General features: G+C 44.5%; 1 protein-coding gene across 1 annotated transcript; it reads left to right on the forward strand.

The window, feature by feature from the left end:
* The first annotated feature begins 1,358 nt into the window (after positions 1-1,358).
* Positions 1,359-23,136, forward strand: KLHL6 (kelch like family member 6). The gene is made up of 7 exons (XM_053986769.1): positions 1,359-1,640; positions 6,657-6,822; positions 12,370-12,819; positions 14,942-15,179; positions 18,504-18,706; positions 19,643-19,856; positions 22,165-23,136. Exons 1-7 carry the CDS (start codon positions 1,381-1,383, stop codon positions 22,464-22,466), a joined length of 1,833 nt encoding a protein of 610 aa, XP_053842744.1. The 5' UTR covers positions 1,359-1,380; the 3' UTR covers positions 22,467-23,136.
* Positions 23,137-27,023: the final 3,887 nt, after the last annotated feature.

Consider the following 27,023-nt stretch of genomic DNA (forward strand, 5'->3'; position numbering starts at 1 on the left):
CCCATTACAAGGAGGTAGAGGAAAGCAGGCAGGATATTTTTTGCTTTCCTTCCTCTTCATCTTCCAATCTGACTCTCTCAGACCCTGCTTTCACCTCCTTCTGGAAGAGGGGGAAGCCAAGCTTCCCATAATACTGTGAGCTCAGCTTTACAAGCTGGAGACAAAAGAGGAAACCAAACACACAATAAGAACCTGTGGATTGGCCAAAGAAGGATTCCTAGAGGTAATTATGATAAAGGCAAGATTGGTTAGCATTCAAGCTACCAAGGTGAGGATTGGTCCTACATTCCTCTCAGGGGGAGATAAAGGTGTGCTTTTCTACTTCCCAGTGTGACAGTTTCCTAAGCAAGCCAGGGATTTGCTCTGTTACTCTCATTAGGCTGTGTTGCTTATTAATTCGGCTTGGATCAGGTTCTCATCTAAGTGATGTCCAAGTAGATCTGGTACATCCTTAGGTGACAGTGAAACCTTCAGCACTGTGCTCTGTGTGCTCCTGCTGCAGGCTCAGCCCAGAGCTGCCCTGCAGTGTCCCCACTGCCAGATGTGCAGCCTTAGTCCCACCACTGTCCGTGTCTGTCTTGGGGACAAGTCAGATGCAGCTGTGCCTCAAGCTATGCCCATCAGTGAGGATGGGGGGGATGAGCATGGGTACACTGCTCCCCAGGCTCTCTCCCTGAGCTTTCACTGCTAGTCAGAGCTGATGGCAGGGCACTGGCTGCATGGACCACATCCCTGTGCCCAGCAGTGGAGCCTGAAGACCGTCAGCTGTGAGATCTTTGATGCTGGTCCATGTCCTTGAGAGAGTTGTGCCCATTTAGCCTTAAAGAAAAGCCATGCAATGGTTGCCAGCTAACAAGTCATGAGGGACAGAAACATCCACTTGGATGACTTTCTGAATATGCAAGCATATTACTAAAAACCAAAACCAAACCCCAAACCAGCTCAGTTATTAATAATTGCATACCTTGAAAAAGAAATACAGAATATTACTATTTTCCCCTTAGCAGCCCAGTCCATCAGGAGTGCTTGATAGTCATGTGGTGCACCTATCAATAGAACCAGCAGATAACAGTGAGGGACTGGCTTGAGGGTGGGAAGCAGTCTGTCCCTGTCACTTGTAATCTTCTCACATCCAGAGGCATCTTAAGGCCTTTCTAAACATGCTGATACTGCCTGAAAATCACTGAAAAAACCCACCCTTTGTTTGTGTTAACAGGATGAGAAAGTGCAAGGCTTCCTGTTATGTGTGTGTGACAGCTACAGATAAGCAGAGACCTCTGGACAGGAAATCCGCCCAACTTCTGCAGTGTGATTTGCCCAAAGCTGCGGAGCTCTTTTTAGATCCAAGCACCCACAGAATGAGACAGGGCTGGCCAGAAAATGGGGGACACGCTGGAGAAGAGCTCTGAGGAGCCCGAGATCTCTTTGAACAATGAGTGTTCGACGAAAATGGGGGACCTGGTGGAAGTCTCAAGTGGTGAAAAGGTCAAGTTTGACGATACAGGTCTCTCTCTGGTGCTCCAGAATGGCCTTGAGAACCTTCGGCTTGAAAATTCCCTTACTGATGTCATCCTGTGCGTGGACAGCAGGGAATTCTCCTGTCACCGAGTGGTCCTTGCTGCAGCAAGCAATTATTTCAGGTAAGGTTTGTAACAAACAAAACCATTACACTTATTTTGCTTCATAGACTTGAACTGTACGTCTCCAAGGAGTGCAAACTGGGTGTTAAAGTCTTTCAGCTTTTTTAAAGCTGGAGACTTAAATAAGGCAGGTGCTAAGTCATGGATTTGCTGGAGTTCTGATGCCAGCACTCAAAAAGTCTGCTGGAGGCATGCAAAGGAAAACAGAATATTGGCAGACAAGTGCATGAGAAAAGGGTTTTTTGACCAAGTATCTTTAGCCACTTGTCTTGTCCCTTTGGGACCTGGGCAAAGAGGAATACCCATTCAGATAGCACGGTATTTTTATTGAAATAGGAGTGGGTTTCTAGAACTTGCTAAGCTTTCCTATTACCATTCTGGGGTAAAAATATACATTGCATTAAATTGTTGAGGAGGAAAGAGAAGGAATTTTCCATCTGGAAATCAGCTGCAATGAGAAATATCTCCTTGAAAGCAATTTTGCCACTTCACCTTTTTTTCTGGTCTGCTTGAATTTTTCATTCTTTCAGTGTAATAGATATTCTATCTGAGACTACTGGCCAACAAGAACAAATTTTAGACACACAGAGGAACTTAGTATCAGTTTTAGCACAGATTTTCCATTATCATTTAGACGATATCATTTAGACCATCACATTTGCATGGCTGGGTTTTTTTTTTTCTTTCTTTCTTTTACTGCTAAAGTGGTCAGATGACTGAACAGCTACAGAGGAAACACGAGAAAAAACAACCTGTGACCATTTGTGACATGAGCAGAAAGCTAATTTTAATGGAGTCTGGTAAGCTTTGCTGGTAGAGCCTGTAAAGACAGTTCTGCTTTTCTAATCTAGAATAGAGACTGTGTCTGTGAATATTTGGAGACAGGTATTATTTCTACAGAGACTACATTTATTGCATATGAGAAAATATACAGCTAAAAGCAGAGATGCCCAAATATTTCTTACCAGCATTGTGTGTGTAATGGACAGCAGATGCACAAATTAAAATCAAAATTATCATAATGATACTTGGACAAAAAACCCCAATTTCACTATAAATAAAGATGCTGCAATCGGAAGGATTTCCCAGTTAAAACTAGGCAAGATAGTTTTATGAGAACAGCTGTTGGCCAGCTTTCCAGTGAGCTTTTCCTGAGCTACAGCCTGTCCCTTGGAAGGAGGGGGGATACCTGGCTGGAGGTCATCTCATCTCAAGGCAACTGCACACGTGTGCAGGGTCTGCCCCTCTGGGTGCTTCTGTTTGGCTTGGCTTCCCACAGAGATGAGATTTATTACATCTCACTGTCTGCCAGTGCCTCTTGTCATGACTCTTTGGGTTAGTTTCAGTCACATTTGGCACAGGATGGAGATCTCAAACCTGAAGTTCCTGTGAGTTTGATGGAAATTTGCAGCTAGGAGAGGAGAGATGCTGGGCTGGCACCCTTGGTGCTCTGCAGGGTAACGAGCAGGGTGTCCTGGCACACAGTGCCCAGAACAACCACACTGCCCTGCCCTGCTGGGCACAGCCAGCACAGAGCTGAGCTCCTGGGAGGGACCCTGAAGTGTGTGAGAGGAATAAGGAGGGAGAATGGAGGGCTCAGGAAGGGGAAGCTGAGGTTACTGTGAGGAGGGAAAGAAGGATGCAAGTCTGCAGGGAACTGATCTTCGCTGGTTCTGCTGCTCACAAGGAGCCTTCATTCATCTTGCCATAATTCTCTAGAAGCTGCATGGCCCCAGAGAAAGAAGGAATTCTTAAATCCCACTGTTCTTTTGAATACTTTCCACGCTATTACAGGACTTCTAACAGCCATGCACAGGAGCAAAACAAAGGGACCCAGTGACTCATGGGCTTCATTGCCCTGCCTGTTACACAACCCCTTCCTGAACGCTGGGTGCCACAGTGTGGGCAATCCACAGCAGCTGACTGGAACACACTTAAACAAAGCTAACCATTTCTAGGTTAGCTTTGTTTAACTACCTTTGTTTAACTAACTAACTTTGTTAGAAGGCTTCTTCTGGCCTTTTTCAGCACTACTGGAGAGTAGATGGACTAATTCTTGTGGCATCCTGCACCCGTAGACATAAAACCAGTTACTCTCCATTTACCTCCATGATGGCAACAAAGCAGAGAAGAGAAATACCAGCTGACTAAGGTGGAACAGTAGTTCTTTAATCAAGCACTGCCCAAGAGTAGTGGGAGAATGGGGATGCGAGAGGTTGAAGCCAATTCCCAGATCATCCTTGAGCTCCAGCATGGTTGTTTGAAGTCAGGTTCATAATTCCAAGCATAAGCATTCCAGTGGGAGAGTGCTTAAAAAGTGCTTCACGAAACTGCAACCCATCATTTATTTTGCTGGGATTTCTCTGATTTTAAATCCGAAAAAACTTAGAATTTTTTTCTAAAATTACCCATTTTTGGGTATCTAAATTTGTCACTGGACCCTCAATTCAGATGTGCATTTCTTAGAGTACATTTTGGTTTAAAGGTGCAGTTTAGAATTACACAGGGACAAGACCCAGGGAAACATATAATGGAATTAGTAGCCACATCTGAAGGATCTAGAGCCTCTTGAGGATAAGTTCAGAAAGATTCAGAGACATCATTTTAATCCCTAGGAGAGAAGCTCAGCCTGATCTGAATGGTGTCAGGTGCTCCCCCTGCCAGCACACAGGGTGGGAACAAGAACCACTCCATTCGAGCAGAAGCGAGGCCACAGGAGTCAGCTCTCCTGTGCAGCACTGCCCAGTTCACCCCTGCCATGATCTAGAGCAGGGAACTGGTGGGAGAGTGCCATGCTCTAGAAGTGTGATTTCTGCAGCTCACAGCCACGTTACATAAATCCACACACTATGAAATTGGGAGTGGATGGCAGCTCTAAACCAATTACAAAGATTAGGAGACAGATTGGCCAAAGCACTTTGACCAGACCCTGTGCAAAGCCACCAGCAGAATGCTGAGCCTGGTTTCTGGGCAGCCTTGCACAAGTGTCACACTGGGTATCTCTGACTGACCCCAGCAAACTCTCCGGTCTGTGGGACAGAAGTGAGACTCTCACCTCCCCAGCAGGGATAGGTCAATACAAGCCTGGAGTCACCAGCTTAAGAGATGAAAGGAAGAAGAGCAGACACCACCTGCACCCTCCATGGGCCTGTTTCTCATTCACATGAAACATCCGTCACCCGTCAATCCCGCACGACTGAAACAGCTCTCTTGTGCCAACCTCCCTCTCTGGGCTGAAGCCCATTCCCATGGAGAAGTGGGAACTGAGGGCTGCTGTTTTCAGATGGCCACCTCTTTGTGGGGATGTGGCCCACGCATCCCCTCTTACATCACTTGACAGTGCCAGAGGGAGGGAAGTTAAATGAATCCCAGTCTTGTGGTCACTGAAGTTAAGGAGCATTTGTCTAAATGCCTTTGAAATATTCTGATTTCAGTAGCAGCAGAAGCTGGACCATGAGGCAGGGCAGTGAAACAAAAACCTCTAATGAGCTGAGTGAAAAGAAAAATGAGAATTTTGGCTGAACAACTTTTCTGACAAGTGACTTCTCTGCCCAAATTTCCTGCTTAAAAGTTAGGCCTCCCTATCCAGAGGCAGTTTTGCACACTGAGGTAACTAAGACCTTGCTATAAAATTTCTGCTGAGGTAAGGAATAGGAAGTTCTTAGAGCGAGTAGCAGCTGGTATCTTCTATCCATTTGTCATTCATTGTGCCTAACTGCTTTGCAATAAAATCTGTTTACATCTTGGCTCCAGTAAGATGTGTCAGTCAGGCAGCTTAATTCAGGCACTTCTTTTACAAGAAAAGCATGGCCTAAGTCTTGGGACCTCTAGCCATTTCCCAGCTTGCATTGTCCTGTCAACATTGTGTATGACTAATAAAAAAGGGCTTGGAATGCAGGGTAAAGAGTGCTTCTAATTACACTTTAGATCTGCACGTGTTTTTCACCAATGCAGTTACAAGTGGACTCATTTAATTCTGATCTGTTGAGACAGATTCCAAATAATGTGACATCTTGTTCTCTGAATGCAGTGAACAAGAAGGGGCTGATCAAAATCCCAAGTAAAAGCCAAAAGCATTGGAAGAAATACTTAAATCTATGAATTGAAAATGCAGAGGAAGATGTGAGTGTTTGTCTTCCAGCTGTCACAATGCAAAATGGATTAAAATAGTCCTTAGAAAACTTCTGATTTATACCCCACATGAAATATCTGCCTTGTGCCAAAGGTATGTCTGGTGGTCACCTTTCAGATGCAGTATTATTCACCAAAGAAGAGTTGCTATCTACATGTATGAAATCACTGCACTTTCTGCCTAACAATAGTTCCAATTCATGCAAATTCAATTGCTTCTCTAGCCAAGAGGTACCAACTCTACAATCCCAAAATTTAGCAGAAGAAGAGTCGGACTCTAAATAAGAAGAAAGCCAAAAGCCATTCTCCCTTACCCACCACTGGTATTAATGTGGTCAAAGACACGTTGGGAAGCTGAGAAGTGAGGCTCTCAGACATGTGGATTTGCTCTGGCCTCAGGGCTCAGTCCCAGCAGTGTCCTGCAGCTCGGAAGCAGGGGGGTATTGACCTGCTAAGGGGTACAAAGCACACGGGCTAACGAAGTTTGGAGAATGCCAGGCCTTAACGAGCTGCACCTGCACTAGAAACAGATGGAGCAAGAGGCCAGCAGGTGAGAGACACCAGCGCTGCTCCACAGCACCAGTCCAGACTGGGGACCACTCCCACCCAGGCAAGGTCCCAGCTGCCTTTTGCTGCCATGGAGCCCTAGGTCTGCTGTAGAAGACAGCTTGGAGGAATCCATCATGTGTGTATGCCTTATCAAACTCATGAGTATAGAGGAAGAAGAGCAACAAAAAGATATTTTCTTGTTTCTTTTCAACAGGAGTAATTGCATAAAATATGAAGCAATCAGAGTATTCTGTGTTGAAATCTAAATAGCCCAATGTTTTCAGAATGCCTCATCCTGACTGGAATGGAGTAAAAGATAAACGTCTTTCTTTCCAGGGCCATGTTCTGCAATGATTTAAGAGAGAAATATGAGGAGAAGATCATACTAAAAGGAGTTGATGCAGAAACCATGAATATACTCTTGGACTACACTTACACCAGCAAGATGCTCATCACAAAGCAAAATGTACAAAAAGTCTTGGAAGCCGCCAGCCTTTTTCAGGTACAGATAACTCAGATGCACTGACCCAATCTCACTGCTCTGGCAACACCGTGCCTTACCCTGGTTAGCACACTAAAAACTTCTCTGATTTCATGGGTTCTGGAAGCATTTTGCTTCATATTTACTTACATTAAGGTAAAAAATGGCAGTGGTAGCCATGTACTGGAATTTTGCTGTGTTGAGTGCCATGCAAACAGGAAAAAAGCCTGGCTGTGCCTCCAAGAGCTGCTCCCATGTGCTGCCTGCCTGGCAGTGCTCTCCAAAATTCAGGTCAGCCTGTGAAGGCCAGACAGAAGGGTTAGTGGGCAGCAGCTGGCATGGCTGGCCAGAGCAGGAAGTTACTTTGCTTCTCTGTCTCCCCTGCCCTGAGATGGAGGCTTGCCAGCCAAAGTTAGCATCCTCCTTTGTAAAACTCGTGATGTAAAGGGTTTTAGTCATGACCTGGGACTTGTGGGAGGCCGGAGTTGGGCAGCGTTACTCAGCCTTTGGTCCACAAGGTATTCACGTGCCCTGTAAATCACCTCTGAGGTCTACCAAATTGCAGTGTCTGGTTCCATGCTGCAAATTGCTAACAAATTGAAACCAACATAACCTGCCAAGTGCCAATGTGTGCGTGTGTCCATTCCTCTCATTAGGGAAGGTAAGAAACACCCAACTCCGTGATCATTGTGGCTTATGAGGGAATTAAGATTCTTGAATCTTACATGGAAATTTTGCTCTGCAGTTCTGGAACTCTGCTTTCTAGCACACCAGTCCTGTGAGGAGCAGCTGAGGGAGCTGGGGGTGCTCAGTTTGGAGACAAGGAGGCTTAGGGGGTACCGTATTGCTCTCTTCAACTCCCTGACAGGAGGCTGTAGCCAGGTGGGGATCAGGCTCTTCTCCCAGGTAAAAAGTGATAGGACAAGAGGAAATTATCTCAATTTGTACCAAGGGAGGTTTAGATTAGATATTAGGAAAAATTTCACAACGGTAGCGTTAATGTCACCTGGGCCTGCAGTGCATTTTCCACGCACCAACACTACCAACTGGTAGCATTAAATAGCTACATTTGGTTCATTTCCAGGACACTTTTCTGTCTTGTTTTTGTTTTCTTTTGAACCTTTTTCTTTAGGATCATTCCTCAGCTTTTTTCTTTTTTCCTTTTTTTTTTTTTTTTTTCCTTCTGGAAATATCAAAAGTATAAGCTTATGGTTTTTTCATGTATCCTCCCTACTTTTCATTAAAATTAAGATTAAATTTGATTCCCAAGCCTGGTGCTGTAAGAAAACCATCAAACTCTGTTAGAATAATGATAAAATTGTGAGAGTACCGTAAGTAAGAAAAGTAAACTAGAAAAAAACAGATAAACCTAGAACACCAGGAATGTTCAGCTAAAAACAGTGGTTGTCTTGGATACGATCAAGTTTTATAAGGCCTCATTATAAATTTATAAGGCCTCACATTATAAATGTGAGGGTTTGGGCTGAAAATGTGTTTTGTGCAAAAAAGATTTAGTAACTACTAAATCTTTAATAATCTACTACATCAAGCTGACACAACTAGAGTTCTGCCAGATTGTCTGTGCTACTTATGCAGAACAGAGTTGAAAGAGTCAAATGTTTCATTTGGGTATATCAACAGCTGAAAAGATCATTTCTGCAATTTACTGTAACATTTTTGTTCGATAAATTCTTTCAAATTAGCGATGTGAGAAATCCAAATTCCAAATAGAATCTTTTTATCTGACTAGCAAGAGCTTGTAGCAGTGCCTCTTTTTAACGTTGTGGACTTGGCAAAGAACCAAAGAAGAAACACCTTGCTCAGTTCTAGATATTGTAGTATAGATATTCCAATATAAATTATCTATTTTTCTCTAGAAACTGTTTTTGAAAAAAGTTATACATAATTATGCCTTTCTTTACTCCCTTCTAGTAAGTTTTGACCAAATGCAGTCAAAACTGACAGTAGGAAGAGGTGGAGGGCTTTTTGGAGAAAGCAGCATCCCGGCCACGGTGGGGGAAGCAGGTGAAGGGTTTGGAACAGCTGAACAGCTAAGCCTTACCCTCAAGTGAGCCAGACAAATTTTTTCCACCTAAAGCACAGTTGCAACATGAGTTCAATAGTCACCTCCTCTGTCTGGGCTGATGGCTGCCCAGACGCTGCACTTGCAAGGTTGGTGCCCACCCTGGATCCCGCCCAAGAGCCTCTGCCACCCACACTGCCTACAGAGCTGCTCATCCTTTCACCCTGGGAAGGGTCAAGATCCCAGCTGCTTCCCAGGGCCATGGCAGGGAGCCCTGCTTCCCTCACCAGAACTCAGCAACAACCTCCAGACCTGTCTGCACTGCTCCTGCCCTCCCAGGAACCTCTGTATTACCCATTCCCTCGGCAGGGTTTGGGTGAGGGACCACATCAACTGTGGTGGTGGAAGCAAAGAAATGGTGAGAGGAAAGCAGGCTTCTGAGCAGATGGAAAAGATGTTGTCACCAAAGGCTGTGATGCCCACTGCCGTGGAAATGCCAAAGGCTGTGATGCCTAGTGCCATGGAAATGCCACGTGCAGTGGGAACAGTGGAGGATGTCCCGAGCTGCCCCCTCTAGGCAGAGCAGGGCTGCCAAAGCACCCCTCATCCCTGGATTTATCCACTTTACATGAGCAGACACTCCAAGGGAAACACGGCACCAATACCTGACAGCCATCCTGAGGCCACTGAGCAGGGCAGAGCCAGGCTGGCAGCTGCAGGCCACGCCGGACAGGAGGGCACCATTTGCTACCAAAGGCCTTCAGGGCAGCTGTGGGTGGGAGAAGGGCTGGCAGGCTGAGAAAGCCTGCACTCCCCGGAGAGCAGCCCTGCAAGGGGGCTGTGCCCTGCAGCTGGCTCCGGCCGGGGCTCCCTCGGGGCACAGGTGTCACCGCTGTGCTGTGGCTGCAGGGACAGCAGCTGCAGGGTGCAGGATCCGGCCCCGAAGTGTGCTGCATGCCGAGAGGCATTATGAATGAGAGACCTTTCAGTCCCCATTCCCTTCCCTTTCTGGAGGCTCTGGCCAGAGGCAGGGCTGCTGGCACTGCTTACACTCAACCACTGAATCAAAGCTGGGACAGGCGAGGGCTCATATGGGGAGAACAAATTTTACTATTCAGAGTGAAAGCCAACTGGAGGCCAAGTAAGCATATGGGATGTCTCTAGCAAGTGAGAATCTGGATTCAAATGGGTATTAGGAGAAGGACTAACTTATTGAAGAAACTGTTCTCAGGGAACAGGGCTTTTAAAGTGCCTGGATTGGCATTAGGAGGGTTAATCACAATGGACAAACAGAAAATTCAGAGCTCTGCCAGAATAATCAGAGCAGATGAAGCAGAGGCTCAGGGGTATCTTCCTTCTGATGCTCTCTTCGGTCAGCCACCTGCTCTCCTGGGACTGACTGACATATGCCCAGCAACTTTTGGGGGAGTTTTGGGGGGAATTTAGTGTCTAAATGCAGGCAGTGGTGGAGAGACAGTGCAGCGCAGAGATGAGGAGCAGAACCAGGGAAAGTCCTGCCTTGATTCACTCCCAAGCAGCCCAGCCTCTCTGGTGAAGCTCTCAGCGGGGCTGTTTCTCACACCCACACCTCGCAGTTCTGCATTCGCCTGGCCACAAACAGCCCCACAGTGAGGGAGTGGGGCCTGCTGGCCGTGAGAGCAATGTGCACCTCTCTGTCACCTCGTCAGTACCCAGTATTGCTCTTAACAAGCCATGTGTAAATAATTAGACAACTCTACAGAGGTTTGCTGCAGGCTGGTGGCTTGTTTTGGGGTCTGTTCCCAGACTCACAGATAACTCAATGAATGACCTTGGCAAATCCTAGGCTTGTGGGGTTTTTTTGTGGTTTTTTTTTTTTTTTGTTTGTTTTTTTGTTTTTTTTTTTTTTTTTGTGTCTCATTACTGACAACTTTGAATGATTATGCTTAATAACCTTCATAAGGCTGATGCTTAACCTGCCTCAGGTCTGAAGCCTACCTGGTGGCAAAGTCCTTTCAGATCCTCAAAGAAATGCCTTGGTGAGTTCAAAGTGCTTGCCTTGTGCAAAGCCCTGAGAGCAGGCAAGGTGAATGTGGCAGGTGCTGCAGAGCCACTGTGGGCCACTGATAAATTTTTATCACAATTAATGTCAGTGGCAGCAACACATTCTGAGACCTTACATAGCCTCGTTTGTCAGTTGCATTTCTCTAAACTTTTGACCACATCTAAATGTAAAACAGGAACCAGGCAGTCTGTACACAGCGTCTGCAATCACTCAGCTCTGATAAACAGCCTAAATATGTCAACACGACACTGACAGGTCGGGAAGATTCTACCCTAATTACTGAAACAAATCTACATACTACAGTGTTTAAAAATGTTTCGCTTTCTCTTTGCCCCTCAATTACTATTGCACAACTTTCCCCAGTGAGAAAACATAAGTTAAAATGGTTTGCTTGCTGACACTGGATGGAAAAACAACCCAAAAAGCACAGATGGAAATGCACATTAGCTCTGACCCGTCTTTATTGCACTGTTCACTGGTAGTATTTGTACCTGAAATCACAAAGGTGATGGAAAATCCATTAGGATGAAGCACTGTAACTGATCAGTTCTACCCAAAACTGGTTCTCAATTCCTGAATAATCATCAGCAACCCAGCTCAGATCATAGTTTTTAGAAATACCCCACAGACACCTGTGGCCCAGAATATGTGCATTTGGGACCCTCAGGTGGGGTTATTTTGCCAAGGAAATTTATGAGAGTAGTTGTGATGCCTTACTGAATGCAAACACAGCCAGTTCTCTGATTAAGGAGACTCTGTGCATAAAATGCATATCAATATTTTTTTTCAGCCAATGGTGATGACAAAGGTCATTAGACCCTCTGAAGGCCTCCCCCACAACAGATTCTTGCCAGGAAGCCCTGTCTGTCAGGAATCTCAAAAGAATTGCTGATGGCCAATCTCTTCCTGCCACTCAGCCCAGTCTAGGACTGCTGCCCATTCCTTCTGGGGCAGCACACTGCTCCAAACCTCCCAGACCTCAGCGCTCATTTCCCACCACTCTCACACGGCCTCAGTTGCATTTGGAGTTTGGATGGTGGGAGCATAAATGCAGACAGTGGAGCCACTTTCACTGCAAAACCAGACTCTGTTCTAGTTGGTCTGAGCAGACATGCAAGATGAAGCAGGGGAAGCAAATTGGATGCCTGGGATCCTTATCTGTGCTTTGTAACTCCATAATTGCCAGTGCTTTGAGATCTCATGGAGGAAAAGGGAATAGCAGGAAACCCTTTAGTGAAACAAATAAAATTCATGACTGTCACAGGTCTTCTGCATCCTGGCAGAGGGGAAAGGAGCAATTGGATGCAGAGGGAATAAAGACAGAGGGAGGAAGAAATTCTTATTTCAAACTCCGGCTCTTGGGAGATACCTGTGCTCAGATGATCTAATTCTTGTCCCCCTTTGCTCTTTGCTGTATTGGACATAGCTGGTTGCTCCATAGCTCTCCTGTGACAGTTTTCATTAACCCTTCTGTGCTTATACAAGCTTTTTCTGCCCACAGTTCCTGCGCATGGTAGATGCTTGTGCCAGTTTTCTCACCGAAGCACTCCAGCCGGAAAACTGCGTTGGCATCCTGAGGCTGGCTGATGCCCACTCCCTGCACAGCCTCAAACAACAGGTACAGAACTACATTATCCAGAACTTCACCCAAGTCCTGAACTATGAGGAGTTCCTGGAGCTGCCGGCGGACATCCTGTGCAGCACGCTGAAGAGTGATGAGCTCTGCGTCACGGAAGAGGCGCAGGTGTTCGAAACCGTGATGAACTGGGTCCGTTACAAGGAGTCAGAAAGGTTTTCTCTCCTGCCGTACGTGCTGGAGAACGTCCGGCTGCCCCTCTTGGACCCTTGGTATTTTGTAGAGACTGTTGAAGCTGATCAACTCATTAGACAGTGTCCAGATGTCTTTCCTTTGCTCCAAGAAGCAAGAATGTACCATCTGTCAGGCAATGAGGTGAGTAAAAGAGGAAGGTATTAGCCACTCTTTGTAAACGTCTCATGCTTCACCTCAAAAATTGATTTGAAAGGAGCAGTGCCATGGGGCAGAAAAAGGTAATCACACTGAATTTCCACTAACTGGTGCTACTGAAAAGTCAAAATGGGCCTCAGAATTTATCCTACTGTCTTAGACAGCTCAGACGATTTTGGTGGGTTGTTTTAAAACAAAGTGCACAGCTTCCTGTTTATGAACATCTGAGCTTGACCCTTCATACACACCCTTGCTAAATGAAGACCCCAGGTAGCTTCCCTAGTAATAATGCAAATGGTGTTAGCCCTGACACCTCACCCTCTCAGCTATTACTTCAAGCCCAAGAAAAGAAAAAAATTTCCCACCAAACTGTGCCACAATCTGTAATGACTCTTTCAAATGTGAATATATAACACCTTCCCCTGTTACTTATGGGGGGAAATGTTTCATAAAGGAAATATTCTTCCTCCTATGAAGAAGACAGTCTTCTTTGCAGAGGAGAGGACTGCCCGTCTGCCGTTTGCAGAGGTCCCTGCACCCAAAGAGACAGATTAATCCTGACATCCAGTCGAGTCCTGTCCTGCCTGCTTGGTGCAGGCTGTGGTGGATCTCCAGTTCTTCCATTGCCTGTCCCCTTTCGAAAGTTAGGTATCATTCACATCTCCTTAGACAAAATATGGGGGAGAGGGGAGAGCAACTAAGAGGTCAGATTTCACAACAGGAGCAAAGTTCTTGAGTGTGTGAGGAAACGTGTCCCTTCTCAGCCAGGGTCAGAGGAGGGCAGGAGGGTATTGTGGGCCCATCACTCATGGCGGATGTGTCACCTGTGTCTCCGGCATGGCGAGGGGGGACAGACCAAGCACTCCTTGTGCCGGTGGCTGCGTAAGACACTGCTCGGTGACCTGGGACAGTGCCAGCCAGTCTGGTGGGAGCTCCCTGAGCCAGCCTTGTCCCACTGAGCAGTGGTGTCAGGTGCATGCAGACAGGTAAAGGGAGCGTTGCCCCGGGCTGAGCACGCATTACACTCATCTTCAAAGGGACAGCCGCAGGAGGCTGTGCTACCAGCTGCCCTCCCCCGGGGCTGACGCCTGCCAATGGTGGCAGACAGGTTAAAACAGAGCCCTGGAAGCCGGCAAGTTCTGAGACTCACTTTCTATAAAAATGTGCCTATTCATTTTCTGGACATAGTCAAAATGCAAGATTTGTGTCTGTGTAGATAATCTTTTTTAATATGGATAAATTATACCAATTTATAGAAACATGTTAAAATCAGAAAGAGAAGTAAAACTTTAAGCAAGTTGCCTCCTGACACAGCATTTAACCTGTGGGTCTTGTTTGCAAGCATTTCCTCCAAGGAGGACACAAGTTTCCAAGCACCCTTTACATTCTTTGCTCCTGGTGAACATCTACCTGGCAAGTGAACTTCTCCAATGTCCCTGAAACAAAGACCTGATCAATAAACTGAGCCAACAAGCAGTAAATTAGAGCTAAGCACATTTCAGAGCCTGGCGCTGGCTTTAAATAAGTCTTCTAATTTTGGCTTGAAGTAAGAGCTTATACACAAAGAAACAAATAAAAATAACTCCTCCACAGTTGAGAATTGTTATTTTTCGGACACTAACATATCTCTTCAGGACTAATAATGAGAACACTTATTTTCTGCTAGCACTAACTGCAGTCTTGCTCTCTCCAAACTCCCCAAGGCATACACAAGCCTTGGGGCCCTCCTACCCTGCCCTCACTCTGTCAGCCCAAATAAAACCTGTCCTTTTCAGCTACCCAGCCTTGTCACTACTGCTCACCTGCAGTAGCTCTTGGTGCCATCCTGGTAATTCCTAAAAGGATCTGAAAGGATCTTAGTAGGTAGGCAAAAGCAACTAAGTTCAGAGTTGGAAAAATCCTGCTGAAAGAAGGATACAGTAAGCTCTACTGAATGCTTCTAGGATGCTTTACAGGCTTTCAACTTAGAAAGTGTTGGCTAATTGGTTCAGTTGATGTAAGCCTGATGTGATTTGAACAACAGGTAATCAAAGAAAAGGTCACCTGGCCTTTCTGTAGTTGTAGGTGTAAGTGCCCTGTGTACTCACTCTGTCTCACTTGCATTTAGATTATTACAGAAAGGACCAAGCCCAGGATGCACGAGTTCCAGTCTGAGGTGTTTATGATCATAGGGGGCTGTACAAAAGATGAGAAGTTTGTAGCAGAAGTGACTTGCCTGGATCCTTTGAGGCGAAGCCGTCTGGAAGTAGCAAAATTACCAATCACAGAGCAGGAGCCGGAGAATGAGAATAAAAAATGGGTGGAGTTTGCATGCATTACTCTAAAAAATGAAGTCTACATATCGGGTAAGGAACAAGACATTGCTGGGAGTGCAAGAGGGGAGCAAAGCATTCTCATGATTATTTCCAGCTTTTATCAAGATCATGCTTGAGGCAGCTTTAGAAAAATTAAGCGCTACAGGTATTTTAATGCTTTGGCTTTGGACATGCTCCAGAGGGCACTGGATATGTAAGGACACTGCCTAGCTCTGAATGAGCACAGGATTCATTTTTAGACAATATTGATCTATATGCATGGGCACTTGTGTGCAGCACCCTGAACAGTGATTGAGGTCTCAGGAGGGTTCTTGTTTACCAAACATAAAATGACAAATTGCTTCAGCATCTTCTCATGACAAGTTCATTTGAAGCTCCACATGCATTAGCAAAATCCTGCCAGAATCCTGAGTCATTCTGCAAAAGTCAGACAAGAACCTGCAGGGAACTGTCACTGATGTTTGGCTGCCCCCAGAAAGCTGCCGTCCCAGAGGACTCTAGACCTGCCCACCCACAGTTATTAACTTGGCAGTATAAACTGTCAAAGCCAGAGGAAATCCCATGCTCCAGACACCCAGTGTGGGTCTGAACAACTCATGTGCTGATCATCATCCTAAGAGCTCCAGGAGATGTATTTAACTTCCCACACAAATACAGTTGAGCTCCACACAGTGGTTTGATCCCAGAGCTACAGAGATTTTACCCTGACAATCAAAATGTTAAAATCAAGCTTATTAGCCAATTTGACAGCTGCTTTTGATGGCCTATCAAAAAAATAAGTTTGATGATCTTGTTCTGCTTCCAGAAGTAAAGTGACAGCAAGTTTTTCATCACTGTGCCATTACATACCATGATGCAGAGCAGGGCCTTCATTAGTAGAATACATCCTTTCTGCAAAACTGGCCACAAAATTCCATACTTCATTAAAACAGAAGAGTAGAAAGGAGGATAGGAGGCCAAAGTGTGAATGCTTTGCTTAAGTGTGAATAATGGTCCTTTATTCAAATATCTTCCTTTGCATTCTTTCTTTTGGGAATCCACAGATTTTTGATACTTCATTCCAATTTAACATTTATTAAAGCTTTATCCTGGGATAACAATTAGATTACTCTTCTTTAACATTTATTAAAGCTTTATCCTGGGATAACAATTAGATTACTCTTCCTATAACTATAAATAAAAGTATTTCCTTTCAGTCCACCATAGAGAGTTTCTGGCATTAGCCCCTCTGTTAGAAGGTAGCTGTAGAGAGGAACCTAAGTCAAACATTCCAACTAGGGAATATTCCCCTCATCTTCACACCCTTGAGTTGAGAGGTCATTTTGCCCTTTGCCTTCGATTTGTTACCCTTCCATCTTTTTCAAGGCTTTTTGCATTCTTTTATTCCTGACATCTTTTCCAATGTCTCTTCTCCACTTTTATTTTATGTTCTATCAGGCTACCTCCAGGCCAGGCTAACACATTCCCTGCTGTGGTGAGTCTAAGCTGGCTTTCCCTTTGCTTCTGTTTTCACAGCTTCTCTTTCTTCCTTCTCTGCTTACTTTCATATCTCTGAGTCCCTCTCTCCATTCTCTCTTTGCCTTTCACCTTTTTGCCCTTTGCACATAAATAAAAGGCTGAGTGGACCAAAGCCATTAGCATGTTTTTCTCAGCTAAACTATTTATTAGTGTCTCAATCCTGATTAAACAGCTGATTCCTCCTGCATGTCTTTCTACTTTTGTTTTCTTTCTTTAGCTCCTCCAATTTGCTTCTTCTCTAACTTGACTTTCATTTTTCCTAACTTCCTAACTACCCCTTCCATGTGCTCATTTCCCTCCATATCTTGGTACAGTCTGGAGTCTTCCCTGCTCCTTTAGCATCTGAAAAATAGGAAAGTCCTTTGCACAAGATTATGACTACTGTTAGATTATGATTTCCCCAAAACAGTTTCAATGTTTTGAGTGGATGGCCTGAAACACTACATTTGCAGCATAATTAAAAATGACATGAATTATCATTTACCATTCTAATGCTTTTACTAATTTAGGTACAATTCCTCTTCAAATTAGAAAGAATTGTTGTCCAGAGGAAAAACAGAAACAAAATTAACTTCCAGTTGTCTCAAAAATCTCTCCCTGTCCCCTGATGTGCAGCAAATTCACCCACTGGTCCAGCTGAAGCTGCTACATGAGTTTCAGCCTGTGGAGGAAAGCACAAGCTCAAGGGAGAGTAAAGGGAACACCTGCAGTCTCTCAGCCACATTGTAGCCATGAATGCTGCATTCAGGTCCTTTGGCCACTTCAGCTATTTGAGTGCAAATAAAATTCAACAGATACATGTGAAAAATACTGGGACAAAAGCATTACAAACGACTCTTTCTAGCATGCTAATTATCTCCCATTCAATCTGCTGTTTGGCCCAGAGATAGGCTGCATCAGTTTGCAGTGATCTGTCTGCAGTACAGAATACCAATGAAGGCAGACATTTTCTTAATGGAATATGAATTCTCTTTTCAGTATATTCACCGGTGAAGCAAATGTTTAATCAGGTTGCAGATGACGGAATAAGCTACTCAGTCTGTAAATGTGGTTTCAGGCTTAACTAGATCTGTTTGTATTACAGTTACACCAGAAACTGTTGGCAAACAACAGCTCTTGTTTAAAACACTGCTCTCTGCTTTAGCACAAGCAAAGATCCAATTGCAGGTCAGCTATAGAATGAGTTTTCAGGGTCCAGTTTTAGTGTTGAAGCTATAAATATGTAGCTTACCCAAGTCTGTAGAGAAAGAGACCAGAAGGAGAGGCACAAAAATGAGATCACAGCCATATGGTCCCAGGGTTGAACAGTAAAACTTCCAAGTCCTGCAGGACTCTTGTTGGTAGGAGTTCAGTCAGGTCTTTTGGTTTACGATAAAAACCACAGGGCTGGCAGTTTTCCCAGTGCAGGCCTGTCTTCAAGGGATTTGGCACTGCCAGCTGCAGCATCCTCTACTATCTTACTTAAATCACATTTGTTTATTTGTCCCTTTGCAGCAGTTCTGCAAAGCCCTGGTGTTCACAAAAATCTCCTGCATGTCACCCTGCTGTGTGGTTGGTCTCACACTCAGTATTGAAATGAAAGTGGTTGTGGTCTGGTAGAGTGAGGAACAGTGATTTATCTTCACTGAATATTTGGCTGTAGAAATTGTTCAGTTTCCTTCACTATTAAGTAAACTAAATGCAGAAATTTTCTTCTGTTGTAACAGGACCAGTTAACAATCAGTAATAATGATTTACTTTCCATTTTGAGAGAACACACTTAATTTTAAACATATTGGAGTTTTAAAGTAAATACAAGCTGTGCTATCATATTTACACCTGTCATGTACACTACAGGTGGCAAAGAAACAAAGAACGATGTCTGGAAATACAACGCCTCCATCAACAAATGGATACAAATTGAGTATCTCAACATTGGGCGCTGGAGACATAAAATGGCAGTGTTGGGTGGCAAGGTGTATGTCATTGGGGGCTTTGATGGCATGCAGAGAATCAATAGCATGGAAGCATATGATCCCTTTCATAACTGCTGGTCAGAGGTAAGACACTGCATCATGCAACTTTTTAATAATTTGGAATATTTTAATCAGAAAATCTTAGGGTTTGGATTCATCAAAATGATCTTGTATAATTCTTTTAAGTATTTCTGGTCTTTAAAAACCCTAAATATTTTTTTTTTCTATAGAAATGCATATCCTTTAGAAGGTAAAAATCCCTGGATTGCCAGCCAATCATTTCCCATGAGACATCTAATGCCTAACTTCCCATTTTTTATTTGGCTTTTAAAGCTAGTAGTCCATAAATCAAGGAGTAAGAATATAGTATGCATGAGCCAGAGCACAGGCTGAAAACTACTGCTCTTACACATTTTATATATATATAAAATGTGTCTATCAAGCTGCGCCTTATACATGGCATGGGTTATGCATTAAAGTGAAAGTACAAGTTTGAAGGTAAACAGGATTAAACCCACTCTCCCCCCCCCCCCCAGTTCTACTTGCTGTACTTCAAGCAATGAGAGGAGAGAATTAGGCAACCAATTAATCCATGACAGTAATGAGATTAGGCATTATAATAGCAGATACAACCCATTGTCTCTAGATTATACAAAGCAATGTGGATGACTCTAACAATCACAGCTGCAAGTAGCAAGATCAGTATAAACAAATTCCTTGTGCTTTTTTGCAATGTATGGAAGCATGTAAAGAAGATTTTTGGCATTTCTGATATTTCCTAGCTTTTGAATTATTGATAAAGTAATTTTAATTTCAGCATTTGAACAGAGCATATTTTTGTTAAGGGTTTTTGCAGTCTTAAGAAAAAGCTGAAACATATTTCTCCCTTATCCTTAGAAACATCATCTTCTGAACCCTGCTTAAAAAGGGATGTCTGACTTAAAATTCCACAGGCTCCCTCCCAACAGCCATCAGTCTGACTACTTCACATGGTTACTAATGATTCTTTTTGGTCCCCAGGCTGCTCCTCTGATGGTCAACGTGAGCTCCTTTGCAGCAGCCAGCTACAAGAAGAAGCTGTACGTGATTGGGGGGGGGCCCAACGGGAAGCTGGCCACAGACAAGACGCAGTGCTACGACCCAGCCACCAACGCGTGGAGCCTTAGGGCTGCCATGCCCGTGGAGGCCAAGTGCATCAATGCTGCCAGCTTCAGGGACCACATCTATGTGGTGGGTAAGTGCAGCACCTGTGGCTCTCATTGTCTGCACCCAGCAGGGCTTGGCCCTGTGCTTCTGTGTGGAAGATGGCTCTTCCTGGTGAGCTTAGCGAGGGGTGGGAATCCAGGATGCTCATAAACACCAGGGAAAGGTCTCCAAGTCAGAATCCCTGTTAGCATGGTAGCTATCTTGGAAAGCTGGAGCTAGCCCAGAGACAGCTTAAAGCCATCCAAAGATGTGTTCATAGTGGCAAGGGCATGATCTCATGGCTACATCGTGTCCCCTCTTCTCTCCAGGGGCATTACACAACCCACTGCATACAGGATTTATGCTGGGATAAGAGTACGAGGAGCAGGTCAGAGGAGCAGAGCCACTGAGACCCAAAGACCCAGAGCTCTTCACTAGATTGCATTCGGGGTTAATTCAGTCAATCACCAGAACTGGAAGAAAAAAATGGAAGAACAAGAGTTTGAGCTGAACTATGGGGGGAGGAGGGAGCCTGCACACATCTCCAGATGGTACTACAAAAAACAAAAGAAAAGAAGAACATTTGTTTCCAAATCAGGAGCTCTGGAATTTTTCCCCTCCCTCTTTTAGCATTGGAGCAGGGAATTTCAATATAATCAATATGGTGCTGAGACCTGGCATAGAGCTGGAGTATTCACCAAATAATTAATTAATGGTGCTCTGGAGGGAGATTTGTAATCTGCATGTGTGTGCACATATACACACACATCCACCCCTTTTGTGTACATAAATGCCTCATGCTTGTCCTCAGCACTGGAGTTGACCTCACCCTGTTTGTACAGGATGACAGAGAGAGAAGGCACATGACTTATGGGCTAGCTGATATAACTCCTGATAAAACTGACATGATACTCCAGTCACATTCATTCAGCATCTTTCAGCCAGCAACATCCACTAGTAAATCTCTAGTTTATCTATCTGAGAAACAAATCTACTCCACTTGGATAGAAATCAGCCCAATCTGAAGTTCAAAAGCTAAAAGAGCATTTGTATCCAAAGCAATCAAATTACCCAGACTGATGAATTATCAACAGCCAGGTGAATCACTACAACTAACAATGTCTGTTTTCAGCCTGTTCCAATTAAGTCACCTCTGAATGACTTGATCACCCCTCAGGTACTGCACTAATATTGTCAAACTCAGCCTCTATTTTAAGTACCACAGATAAATGCTTACTTTGCCAGCAGGGAGGATCCCAGGCATTGTTGCACCTCATCAATAAGACCATGGCTTCAAGGTTTCCCTATCCAGAAGGACAGTGCCAGGCTCTTTTCAGTGGTGGCCAGGGACAAGACAAGGAACAATGACCATAACTACAACATAAGAAGTTCCACCTCAGCCTGAGGAAGGACTTCTTTATCTTGAGGGCTGCAGAGCACTGGAACAGCTGTCCAGTGAGGTTGTGTAGTCTCCCTCTCTGGAGACATTCCAAACCCACCTGGATGCATTCCAGTGTAACCCGCTCCAGGTGACCCTGCCTTGGCAGAGGAGTTGGACTGGATAATCTCCAGAGATCTCTTCCAACGCTAACAATTCTGTGATTCTGTACAGCTAATACAGAAGACACATTCAGTGCCTGCAAATTTCAGAATAAAAACCATTTAGCTGTTGGTAATCTCGGGAGGGCATGTATTTTCATAGCCTTTCATGAGAATTGAGGTATTGACCATTTTCTCAAAAGAAAAGCACACTGCAAGATTGAAAAGGTGCACTAAGAACCTTTACTAAGAATCATTAATAACTTCAGTTTTGGGAAACACAGAGAAACTGAAGGTCACTCTCTATTTAACAAATCCATAGAAAGATTATTGATTGAGTCTGACAAACTCTAAACAAGGAAAGGTTTTTGAAAGCAGCCAGTTCCAGGAAGAAGGAGGATTGAGGGACAGAGGAATGAGTGGAAAAATCCGGTACCCATTTCTAGCAGTGATGGTTTTCCACAGCTGGTCCTCCATGATCTAAGTACTTTTAAATAAAATAGCATTTTTCTGAAGTTCTGTCCTTAGCTGGAGCAGCAGGTATGAGAAAGATCTGTTGCTAGATGCACTGCGGTCACACTGAAGTATCACAGCAGTTTGTTCTGGCCCTAAATTCCACAACCTTATGAATAATAAGTGTCCTTCTGCAGATCAGGCTTTCAAAACAATAAAGTATCCTGTGACCTTGTTTTTTCTTGGCTTTGGGGCAAGAAACCATTTTTATGAATGTCAGGAACAGAGTCTTGTTGAAGTGGATGGTTGAATTAAAATCCTTTACAGGAATGGCCAGTGCAAACCAATATCCATTTCCTTCCCAGGTGGGGCAATGAAAGCTCTGTATTCCTACAGCCCCCAGGAGGACACATGGTGCCTGGTGACTCAGTTCACCCACGAGAGAGCCAGCTGTGGGATTTCTCCTTGCAACAACAAGCTGTTCATCACCGGCGGCCGAGATGAAAAGAACGAAGTCATTGCAACAGTGCTCTGCTGGGACCCTGAAACTCAGAAGCTGACAGAAGAGTGTGTCCTGCCTCGGGGGGTGTCTCACCACGGCAGCGTTACCCTCAGGAAGTCGTACACGCCCATCCGTAAGGTTGTGCCCGGGGCGGTTTCTGTCTGACCAGAGGAACTCCGTGCCTCCGTGGCACAGACTGCAGTGAGGATGGGTTTGAGTTTCGGCAAGCGATGGATGGGAACACCACCACAGGTCCTCTGGGGGCTATCTGTACATGTGCTCGGTCCTTGTGTTTTCTTCTGTACATTATATCCTTAAATTATCTTAATTCCTTCCCTCCACGGACCAGCTGTACTTTACTCCTGCCAACACAATACATCGACTCAAAGAAATGTAGGTGGGAAATTTACTTCCCAGCTATATCTACCCTGGAATGTGCTTGAACTGGCTCAGTCTGGTCCCAGAGTTTGGTCAATTATTTATTGTGTTAAGCTGGATTTGCAATACCTACTAGTGAAAAAAAAAAAGAAGAGGCTTTTGGAATTAAATATTTATAACTTTGGCAGGTCATAATGTTGTGTCTTCCAAAGCTGTGCTTTTTTTCTCCCAATGTTTGGCACATTAGATTAAGTTTGAACCAGTGTGTTTGCTTGTTTGAAGATACTTTGCTGGTTTTTCAGTTCTGCATGACCAAAAAAAAATCCGTCTCAGTTTGCAAACCTTGCTGTCATTCCCAAGAAAGAGACTGCACAGGCTGCAAATGTAAATGAACGCTAAATTTTTTCCACGTAACATTCACTGCGGCTGTTTTCTAAATAAAACAGGCCAAAACGTAGTTTCCCTTTCCTGTGTTGTGTGTCGGGTGAGTGCTGTGCCTGAAGGCCTGTTCCTCCCGCACTGCTGCGCGCAGGCGGAGCGGCGGAGCGCGGCTGCCCCGTGCCTGCCTCCGTCGCCGCAGGGTGGCGCTGCGCTCCCAGCGTTTTCCTCGCGCGTTCTGGTTTCCTGGAACGCAACCGGACAAAACGGTCTGCTGCAGAGAAAAACACTTCCAGGTACTGTTCCCAGCCTGTTCATGAGACTGTCACATGCTGTATCAGAGGGGGCAAATGTTCAACAGGCCAGGAGGGCCCAAGTCTCAAATCCCAGCATCTGGGTCAGTTGTAGGGAAAGAAAAACAAACATGGAAGAGGTCACGCCCGGGACACCCTGGGACACTCTTGGCCAAAGACTGGGAACATATTCCCGTCCCTCCTCCCCTGCCTAGTTGCTGGAAAGAGCCAACTCACTATTAAATCAAGGCAGAAAATACAGTGCAAAACAAATCTTTCCAAGCAGAGAGCAGTGACTCCTTCCAGCCTTCCCTCCTTCTCTATCTCCTTTTGCCTTATACAGTATTAAAAATAGTATTTCTGTCATGTTAGGCTGGGAGAAAACCACGGGTTCCTGAATTTCAGCACACTAATGCCAGAGTCCTCAGTGGTTTGGCAGGGCCTGCAGGCAGTCCTGGTGCAGGATGAGCAGGGTAGACACAGCCCATGGGGCGGGTGCAACCCTCCAACAGGTCTCCACTGTGTCCTTCCCTCAGAAAGACTGCAAGAAATCCTGTTTCTTCTGCAATTTGCCTCATGTCTTGAACTCATCTCTGTAATTTCAGCCAATCCCCACATTTTCTTACTAATTCTCCCACAGGCCTTCAATTTTCAACTACTTTTTAATTGCTCCCCTTCTTTCTTTATGTTCCTGCTGTTCTGCAGGGTCAGCACTTCTCACACTTCCATGCTGGCTCCCATTCTCCCATCTCACTCTGCTTTTCAGAGGGCACAAAGAAGTAGTCTCCAGACAGAGTATTTTATTTCAAAAGGCTTTTCTGAAGAACAGTTACCACCTTTGCCTTGGTTGGTAGCACTGGCTGGTCTAGAGGGACAGAGAAGATGGATTAATTGGGGGGGGGTGTCTGCCTTTCCTCTTGAGGAGTTGCATTTTTTATCTTTACCTATTGGATAACTACTTATAGCAGCTGCTGAAGCTCACTAGTTCTTCCTACTGAGAATCATCCTAAAAACCAGCAGCCCTCAGGAACTGGTTGCTGATTTTCTCCCTGTAATGTTCATAGCAAAAACTTGTATTTTATTTTATTAAGAAAGATAAACCACTGAATTAGAAAAAAGTTGTCCAAATAAACTTCCTAATACAAATTTTAACTCCACATCTCAAAGGCAGGAATCAGCCTCTTGTCTGTCCTAAGGTGGTTCCCTAGGCACATGTGCAAACCTTGGGCAATCATAAGCCAAAACAGCCCTCACTGACAAACACGAGACAGCACAATCACAGCTTGGCTCCTTTCCCCTCTCCTAACTCATGAATCGCTCACAAATTCTGACATTTTAATAGCAATGAGTGAAGAGTTGTGGTCATTTGCCTCGCTGCTCTTTGTACCTTCTGGATTCATGTTGCAATCCGGAGGACTTGAAGTATATTGAAAAACAAAAACATTCAAATCAGTAGTTTTGTACAGACAACAAAAATCATAAGGTTGTGAAAATAATGGTTGCAAGAACCAGCAGTGCCGGGCACTCATTTGCCAGCAGCGAGGTGGGGGTGGAGACAGGAGACAACAGAAATCAAGTTTCAAAACCTTGCAATTTCCTTTTCCTATCACAGGCTCTTTCTCATCTGCCGTGCATCCCCCTCCCCTCCCCCCTCTGGCAGGGAATGACCACAACCACAGTTTCTGCCCAAGGAGCACAGAGTATCAGATGTAGAAAACAGTGACCAGTGAAACACAGAGCTGTCCCTGCAGGAGCTGCGTGAGCTGCCTCGGGGCAGCTGGTGCTGTTCCCCAGCACTGGCACAGCCCCAGGGTTCTCGGGCTGCCCCCAGTGCAACCAGGCAATGGCACTTTCCTTCTGCCCTCTTCCTATATTACAGTTCCAGTAGAAAATGACACACCCAACTGATGGAGCAGAAGTAGACACTCTAACAATAATTACTAAAACTGCAGGAGGTTAATTAGTTTTACTGAGTAATTACTCAAATGCTTGCCATGACTGCACCTCAAATCCAAAGCTGTGCACTTGTTTACCTGCATGGAGATTCTCTGTATCTCCTGACAGTGAAACTGATCTCATTTGAGGCACAGACCTATCTCTGATGTAATTATGTCTGCAGTGATGTATGGCACAGCCCCAGCCCCTGGAATTCAGGTCTGACTCCCTTCAGTCTGCAGGTTACAGAGAGCAGACTGCACTTTAAATCCAGCTGCGAGAGGGAAGAGAGCAGAGCTAAACGTTGTGACAGTATTGGCACAAGAAAAGAGGGGGAAAACTGACCAGGAATATATTTAGGCTATAAATTAGAATACCTTTAGTGATTCATGCTGTTGCAATTCATTAAAGGATTACTGCCCCCAGCTGCCAGATCACATGTTAAAGCAAACTGCTCTCCATTTCACTTCAAATTAAAATGCAGGGCAGCCAAACTTCTTGACGTCGGAAAAGTTCACTTATGTGACCCGGGAGAGGTCGATTACTGGTAAACAATCTCAGTTTGAATTTCCAGAGCTTATGTGGAGACATCCTTACAAGGCTGGTGATCACTACACCCAAGAGGTTCTGGAAAATTCAGAAGCCTACATTCTTTGAGACAAAACTCACAATATTTATGAAAAGCATTATAGGAATCTAGTGCTTGTGACATTGCCCTGGTGAGCCCTTTGATCCTATTCAGACAGATTGAGGAAATCCTAAAGGCAAATGGTTCAGGTACATGGTGTTTTTCTTGTATCCACACTATAACCTGCTGCTTTTGTACCAAACAGCACAGTAATATTCTACGGGAAGAAGTTGTTTACAAGCAGTCACTTAAGAAAAATGTACCTATCTAATGTTAAACCACTTTAAAGAGAATTAATATCAGCTTTCTTAGAAGACCATCTCCACAGAGCAGTGTTTTGTTTGTCTGGTCCTTGTGATGTCACTATGGGCAGGCTGTATACATACATAAACTTGCCACAATCACTGATTCGTGTGCTGTCTTTCAGCATCCTTCTTTATGTTACCAAACTTCTTGTTCTATCTGAATATATCCAGTACATGTGTATGTAAGAGAGAGTTACAGAATTGGCAACAGAATCCTGTCCAGATTATACCTTCATAATTGTCAGAGGTCAGCACAAAGACCAAGTACTGTTAACCTGGTGTTACACTAAGTCACCTATGGCTCCATATAGAATTACCTTACTTTATGCTATTTACACAGTTATCTTTACTACTTATCATGACAATTTCCAATAGGGGTAAACATGAATGGACCTTGCATGGACAAAACAACTTGTGAGTTATCAGCATCCTTGTCATTGGGCTCTGGCATAAGAATTTGACCCAGGATATGAAAGCCTGGGGATTCACAAATGCGTCTTCCATTTTTGATCTTCCCACATGCCAAAGGGATTCAGCAGAAAGAATCTGATCCAGTATGCAGACATTTTCCCCATCCTTCCTATGTGTTATGGAAGACCCCTGTTACAGGTTGAATATAAAGTATACAAACTATACAAAGTATAGTTTGTGTGACAGATATCCATGGTACATTCATCTTGGAGAAAAATAAAAGCGGCCAGTAAAAACAACTTATAGATCCTTTTATTGAAGAGGATTGTGAGAAGCACAGAACCATGGTTAAAGCAAATATGCAATATTACAGTTCATTCACTTGCCACAATTT

Source organism: Vidua macroura, chromosome 10 (assembly GCF_024509145.1).
Source record: "Vidua macroura isolate BioBank_ID:100142 chromosome 10, ASM2450914v1, whole genome shotgun sequence".
Classification (NCBI taxonomy): Eukaryota; Metazoa; Chordata; class Aves; order Passeriformes; family Viduidae; genus Vidua; species Vidua macroura.